General features: G+C 47.4%; 1 protein-coding gene across 1 annotated transcript; it reads right to left on the reverse strand.

Annotated features, from left to right (window-relative positions):
- Window positions 1-5,000: 5,000 nt before the first annotated feature.
- Window positions 5,001-7,142, reverse strand: LOC141730232 (serine/threonine-protein kinase PAK 1-like). Its single transcript, XM_074547663.1, has 4 exons — window positions 6,981-7,142; window positions 6,207-6,324; window positions 5,264-5,363; window positions 5,001-5,062 (listed from the first exon to the last, which is right to left on the reverse strand). Exons 1-4 carry the CDS (start codon window positions 7,028-7,030, stop codon window positions 5,001-5,003), a joined length of 330 nt encoding a protein of 109 aa, XP_074403764.1. The 5' UTR covers window positions 7,031-7,142.
- Window positions 7,143-7,606: the final 464 nt, after the last annotated feature.

Raw genomic sequence — 7,606 nt, forward strand, 5'->3', positions numbered from 1 at the left:
ATTCCAAAGGCAGTCTGGTCTGGAGAGGATGAATGAAGAAGATACTTCCCCACTTTCACACCATGCCAAAGACACCATTTCACTTTCCACCTTTAAGAAACAACAGACAATTCAGAAGGAATTCTCGAGTTTATTTGCAGAGTGAAAAGGAAGGGAATCTTCAAGGTGAGTTGTGGTTTCAGAAACTTTATTGATTTTCAATCCTACTCTGCAGTCCTATTAGACAATCCTACTCTAACCCTAACCCTTACCTTAATCCTTATCCTTATCCTTATCCTTATCCTTATCCTTATCCTTATCCTTATCCTTATCCCAATCCTAATCTTTATCCTTATCCTTATCCTTATCCTTATCCTTATCCTTATCCTTATCCTTATCGAATCCTAATCCTAGTCCTAATTTGCAATCCTACTCTAAACCTGTTAAGGAGTAAATTTTCCTGATGTGATTGTCACATTCTTGTCTCCTTCTTCTTCTTCACTGAAACAATCAGTGGTACCAGGCTGGATGCAGGCTCAGCAAATCTTACAAATGGATGCTGCCAAAAGGGAAAAAAACCAGATCAACAAAAAACAATGAACCATGACCTTCCAAGCTCAGTGCTTCACAGGATTCCTCCTGCTCCTAGAAGGAAGCAGGAAGAGGAACAATGGGACCGTCTACACCTCCATCTTTATGTGCAGACTTTGCCATCACAGGCAAACCTGGCCCAGAATCCCACTCATCCATTTATACAGGTGTCTTCATCTTGCTGAGATTTTAGCACTGCCAGTGCTTTAGAATTGGTGCTTTCTGTCCTTGGACTTCGTCTTTTCAGGAAACTCCAAAGCCTCTCATTGGTCTCTCTCTTTGTACGACAGGCACTTTGCTGATTGCCACAGACACAGAAAGCAGTGTCTATCTTTCTATGCCCTGCCCCTCGTGTGCTGGATGGCACCTTCCTTCCCAGCAGGGCCAGCCCAGTGGCACTGGGCCCTGCAGTTCCCTCTCTGCCACACAGCCTGGCAGTAACCCTGGCACAGAAACCTCTAAGGGTGGGCTGGGGGGCACAAACCAGGGCCCCTCAGAGGCTCACAGTGAGCCCCCCACAGCCCCTCCTGCCCACAGCCAAATCTCGGACCCCTAGGCTGGGACTGGCTTCCTTGGTTTCCTCCACCACCATTTCATGTCTCTCTACCCTGCATTGCTCTACTTCAATTCTTTTGCCATTACATAAAACTGAACACCCCACCAAATTACAAAAGAAGGTGACAGAAACAGCCAGAGGACCTCTCTGACTCAGGAAATGCAGAGAGAGTGGGGTTACTCAGTTTTGTCAAGAACAGGCCCCAGGGAGACTTTATTGCCACTTTCCAAAACTTCAGAGTGGCTTTGAGGAAAGTGGAGGACATCTTTTTTAACAGGACCAGTTACAATAGGATGTGGGTGAATATATTTTAACACAAATAGGATCTAATCAGAACTTGTTTACTCGGAGCATGGTGTGACCCTGGCACAGGTTGCCCCAAGAGCTTGTAGGTGCCCAGTCCTTGCAACCATTCCGGCTCCGGTGGCAAAGGGCTCTGAGAAACTCAATGTCTTTAAAGATGTCCCTGCTCATTGCAGGACACTTGCACCACAGGACCTTTATAGGACCTTGCCAGCCCAGCCCAGTCTGGGATTCCTCACCGTTTTCATTTGAAGAGCAGCAAGAGTGGAGGTGAGGAGGAAGGGGGCTCATCTGCTGCCTTGGCCTTGAGTGGAGGAGGAGCCCATCCCTCAGAGCCTGTTTCATCTGCAGCCCCTTCACATTTTACCTGCAGGAGCTCCTTGGCAGACCAGCGCCGCTCCTCGTCTGTCTGCAGGCAGCAGCTCAGGAAGTCACGCAGGCAGGATGAAAATAAGTTGGGCTGCTGCAGCTTTTGTCTTCCTCCTGTGGCTATCAGGAGTTGAGGCTGGGGAAAAAGGAGACACCAGGCTCCACCTGCTTCTTTCCCACCTGTAACCGCTCTCCCAGATCCCATTGATTAAGCTCCATGCTGCAGTGGCAGTTTCTGCCCTGGCAGAGACCCAGAGATGACTTTCCTTTACCAACCAAAAACTTAAACCCCGATGCAGCCAAAGCTTTTCCACCATCCTGCAGATCTTGCCTTGGCAGCTGATTTCATATACTGACCTAGTTAGTGGGAACTACATCAGCATAAGCACATTTCCTTCCCTGAGGATTCACACCAGCTTGAGAGGCTTTTTGGAAGAAGGACTTTGCTATACTAACTCTACTGTATCCAAGGGTTAGTACATGAAAAGTATCTCTGCAGTGCTTCTTGTCCCTTAAGCACTGCTGCCATAAAACAAAACTAATCAAGCTTTTTGCTTTGTTCTTGAAAAGAATGGGAATTGGAGGGAAAGAAAGGAAATCCACCATGTATTCCTCAGGTAAGGAAACAAATCTTTGGAATCTCATCTTCAACACAGACACATTAAGATCCATGCACAAAGGTACTGCGATGAAAACACCTGCTTGGGTACACAGGAGCCACCTGCAGCTCTGTTTCTCAGCAGTCTGAAAATTTCTGCTTTCCCTACATGGAAAAGAAAAACCTTTCGTGGTCAAATCAGAAGGAGAGGTTCCATCCCTACGGTCACCCTCTACTCATTTGGCTACTCAAGTCAGTGCATGAATGGTAGGCCCATCCCAGGAAGTGCCAGGAAACAAACGGCAGGTTTTGGCAGGCTCTCCACATCACCAGGCTCTGGCTTGGTGACAGCCAGAATGTGGCTTGGGCTAGGAGAGAAACATGGTCACTGAGTGTTTCAGCAGCACTGCACAAGAAGCAGAAGAGACTCTGTGGCCTTTACACCCTCATGCCCAGGTTTCAGGCACGTTTCCCAGTGAGAAGAAACTGCACAGGGGGTTAAGTTCCTCTCTAAAAACCAGTGCCTTAGCAACTTTCTTGTGTTTGGGCTTCTTTTCTTCATTTCTGGAAATGTAACACCAGTTCTGAGAGGCTTGCCTTGTGGTTTTAGGGGCATCTTCACAGACAGAGAAGTGGGAACAACTTGAAACCCAAAGCAAATGTTGACTGAGAAGAGCTGGGGAGTGTTTGCCTGTGGTGAGGCTTGAGCTGCCTGGCAATCCCCTTCCATGATGTGCAGAAACATCCAGCTGCTCCCCAGAACTCAGTCCCTCTGGGCACGCAGGCCTGTGGAAACACCTGACGATTCCAGCCTTTCTCCTGCTCAAGAGCATCTAACCTAAGCTGAGCTCCTGTTTCTTCAGCAAGTCCAAGGATGCTCACTTCCATGCAGCTGACAGCGTCCATGGAGCTCAGCAGATCTTTCTGATACTCCTCAGGCCAAGGAGTTACAGTGTAGATGGGCAAGACATCGGCTGATCATTATCCAGTGTGGTTCATGTGGAACCAAGCCCTAACACGCTGACAAGTCAGAGGGAGAGAGAGCTCATTCTGCTTTTACAAGATGGTATTTAGAAACCATATAAGACACTGACTGGGAACTATTCAAACCTCAGCTTGCAGAATCCATCTCAAATAGACAAAAATAACAATGGCAAGAGGCCTTGGAGTCTCCATAAAAATGCCCACCACTGTCATGATAACTCTGTGCTTGTGGCACTGAAATAGATGGTGACCAAAGAGACTTTGCTATTATCTTCTTTAACCCGAAGGAGAATTTCAAATCCAGAAATGGCAATGCACTCCCCTTGTGTACAAATAATTTATGCAGTTTTCTGTCCTTTTCCCACATCACCAGAGGTGACAAAGAGGGTTTTATCCTGACTCTCAGCTGAGCTCAGCCACTGGCCATGGTGGGGAGCTGGAGCCCTCCCTGTCATTAGAACTGTGCAGGCCAGGGATGGCCCTGCTCCTGTGGTAAAGAAACACAGCACCGGTGTCAACTGCCCATGTTGGATCCCAGCCCAGGCACCTGCCTGCAAGCTCATCAACTTGTTAAAGTACCAAGAAACAGCCAAGGGTTTGGCAAACAATTCTAACTGCAGTCGGAGAAAAACACATCCTAAACTTATCCAGGCCACCCACATCCATGACTGAACAATGTACAGATGACTTGAAAGCCTGAGAGTTTCGAAGATCCACGGGATTTGGAAAAGCTGCTACAGAATGGAAGGGAAGAGCTGTGTTTAAAAAATGAAAAAGCAAGCAGAACTACTTGAGCATTGCTTAGGTAGTAGGGTTTTTTTTCTCTTTTTCTTTTTTGCTTACTTTTATTTTTCCTTTTTTTCTTATGTTTTCTATAAAATGGAAACTGGGAAGGTCTAACCTCCATTGCTCAGGATGTTTATCACATGTCTACTCTCTCCACTGAAAAATTCTTGTCCCTCAGAAACAGAGTTCCAACATTGTTCAAAAAACAAGTGGGAAATGTCAGGCGTGGCTGGAGGCCAAACTGGCAGGTTCCTGAACTGGTTAGGTTTCTGAACTGCCCCTTCCCTTTCTGATACAACCAAAGCTACAGCAGATGCTGATGTGTGGCAGGGGCATTTTTAGAATGACACCTTGGTGGAAGTGGTGCCAGCAGATGGCAATGGGATTTTGTCCAATGGCACACAGAGCATGGGACAGGTGAGAAAGACAGTGGGATCAGTGAGTATTTGCACCTTACCAAGACAGGAGTTGCATTCCAGGAAGGAACTTCTCGTTCCACCATTTCGATGCCCACGATTCCCAAAGACCATATGTCCACTTTGGGGCCACATGGTTGACCTGTCACCACTTCAGGCGCCAGCCACCCAGCAGTGCCAGCCACGGAGCTCCGTCTGCCCTGCTCAGGGCTGAGCTGAGCAAAGAGGCCAAAGTCAGCTGTGGAGAAAACAACAAACCATGAAAGCCAGCTCCAATTAGGAAACCAAGCAAAAAATTCCCCACTCTCAGACTAAGAATGTGCTGTTGAATCTCCTGGAGAACTGTCCACGCTCAATTTCCTTGGGGCTTTTAGCCAATGGAGTATGGAATTGGCCACTTCCAAAAAAACCCAGATTCTTAACGCTGCTCACAGCAGTGGACTTCATTCCCCTGAAGCTTTAGATTGCGGCTCCCTCTGTCTGGAAGGGACACACACAGAGCAAGGCCACTCTTGACTGCTTGTGGTTCCTTCTACCTCTGTGCACGTTGCAACTGTGCCCTCAGTTGCAGCAGGGGTCCCTGCACTGCCACCAGCACCATTTTTGGGGAGCTGGCAGTCACTCCAAGCAGCCCCACACCCACATCCCTGGAATGCTGCACCTGACCAAGAATATACTGACACAGCTTGACAGAACCGTCAGTTCTGAGAAGGATGTTTCTGCTCTTCAAATTGTGGTGGATGACGTGGTTTGAATGAAGAAATTGCAGTCCTTGCAGGCACTTAGAGAGAAAACAGAAACAGGAGGTCAAAAATGAGTGATGTGATTTCATCCCACAAGAAAGAAAACAAAGAACCTAAAAGATTCCCTCTCCAGGGGAATGGGGAGTAATGGCAGAACAGTAATGGCCACTGAGAGGAAGAGCTTGCTGCTCCAACAACTGCAGAGCAGGACCTTTCTGAGGAAAGGCATGTCAGCTTTTGAAAGAGCAACAGCACCTGTTGTTGTAGGCTGTCCCCTGCCAACCAGCCAGGATGACTCCTGCTGCAGTGGACGTGCTTTTTCCATGCAGAGGACAAAGGAGGGGTTTGGAAAGGAAAAGTCCCTCCCTTTGGTGTGAAGCGGATCACTTTTGGGTGGGAGGCTGCATGACAAAGATTTTCTTGCTGGCCTCAGCACAGGCTTGGATGTATCACACCAGTCACCTTACTGAAGCAAAGAGCATTTTGGCTGTATACTATCCTTTCCAGCTGAGGACTGGGAGAAATGAGTCTTTTTTCTTTGCTGATCATTTCAAATCCTGCCACCAGCACCTTTGCTTTCACAGGCAAGGAATGCAGTGAAGACAAACTCCAGGCAAACATTTAGAGAGGCAAGGTGGAGAACAGCAAATACAAATACAAGAGACAGAGCGAGAATACAACAGCAGGAGATAAGAGAACTGGCACTGAGCACAGGGAGTGCAGGGGCACTGGCAGGCCTTTCACTTGAGATGCTTTTACTTGCCCATAGAGTAGCAGCAACAAAGAAACAAAGCTGGGCACAGGAAACTTCTCCTGTTCTGAGCCCCTGTTTCCCAGACAATGCTGCCCAAGGCCTTGGAAACACAGCTGGGATTGCTGACCTCCCGACTGATGGCTGCCATCTCATCTTCCGACAGGTAGGTCTGGCTGATGACATCGCTCAGAGTGCCTCCATCCATGTACTCCATAACCAGGGACAGTTCCTCACCCACAAGGTAGCTGAAAGAAGGACACAAGGGCATGGAGATGAATGTACATGGCTAGGTTGCTGTTTGGAAAAGACGGATCCACTCTTCTTTTCAGATCCCTTTGAGACAAAAAAAAAAAATAAAGGAATAGACATTCCCTCTTGGCTGTGCATTGTTTGCCATCTGTGCAGTCTCAAGGAGAAAGGTACAGCTGCGAAAAAAGAGATGTCTTAGATGGGCAGCAAGCAAAATGTGCAGTTTAGTAACAGCCCAGATGAAAAGCCTGTCACGCATGGTGTTTCTGGAAAAAAGCACCTAGTCCTCCTGGCATGCATAGCAATGGAAAACAGTGGCAACAATCCAAGGGAAATCCATGTTAGTTTACCTGGATGTAAGAAGACACTTGAATAAAATCAAGCTCCAAAACAAAGTCGTGGCTGTGAATATAGAGATCATTGATTTTGTAAGACACGACTCATCCGGATTTTTGAACAATTTTCAAATACCATGTGCCAGCAAAGACTCATGCAGACAAAATGCAATGTCTTCCCATCCACTGGAGATAAAAAGAGCAATAATAATTAGCCAATAATTACAGCTCTATTTTCTGCCAGTGACCAAAGTGGGATCTTACCTTGCAGTTGGCAGTACGTGAACAAACATTCACAGGACAAAAGCACAACTCACCTGTCTAAACAGCTGACCAGGTTGGGATTCCTGTTCACCTTCATGACCATGAGTTCATTGACTTTTAGTTTGTTCTTCCTCAGTCCTTGAAGCTGTATTTTCTTGATGGCCACCTAAAATGACATTGAAAATCAGTAACTTGAGAGGTTGGTGGCACGAGACCACAAGACACATGGAGCGAGTGATTTTGCAATGACACAGATGAGCTGTGCCAAACTGCCTTGTGATTAGGCACTGCAGTAATTAGGAACTGACATTCCAACAGCCCATTTCTCTGCTCCCTTGGGAGCCGGTTACAGGACACGTGGGGCCACTGACATTTTGCCTTGAGCACTTGGTAACAGCAGTGTCTCAGTTATCACCCTCAAACCTCTCACCACACTCTCTGCTGCGTCATTTGGGATTCAGAAGTAATCCTTGCCTTAATACTCTGTGGATACATCCTGGGCTATGGGCAGGGCTTAGGGCTTTCAGGGACGCCTTGCAGATCTCTCCCTATGTGCAGTTCCCAAGTGCAGAACTGCAGTGGCTAAGGAACTACCAGTAACTTTCAGACAGATTTTCTGGCAGCCAGAAATGAGAATCCAGGACTCTGAAGCTGTAGCCCCAAAGAACAGTGAGGTGCT

Source organism: Zonotrichia albicollis, chromosome 9 (genome assembly GCF_047830755.1).
Source record: "Zonotrichia albicollis isolate bZonAlb1 chromosome 9, bZonAlb1.hap1, whole genome shotgun sequence".
NCBI classification, from domain to species: Eukaryota; Metazoa; Chordata; class Aves; order Passeriformes; family Passerellidae; genus Zonotrichia; species Zonotrichia albicollis.

Coding starts and splice junctions, on each gene's coding strand:
- LOC141730232 (XM_074547663.1), bottom strand. CDS start 7,030: ATGGTCATGAAGGTGAACAGGAATCCCAACCTGGTCAGCTGTTTAGAC. Junction 6,325..6,980: donor CTGGTCAGCTGTTTAGACAG/GTGAGTTGTGCT, acceptor TCCTTCTTTCAG/CTACCTTGTGGGTGAGGAAC. Junction 5,364..6,206: donor TGGCAGCCATCAGTCGGGAG/GTCAGCAATCCC, acceptor TTTCTCTCTAAG/TGCCTGCAAGGACTGCAATT.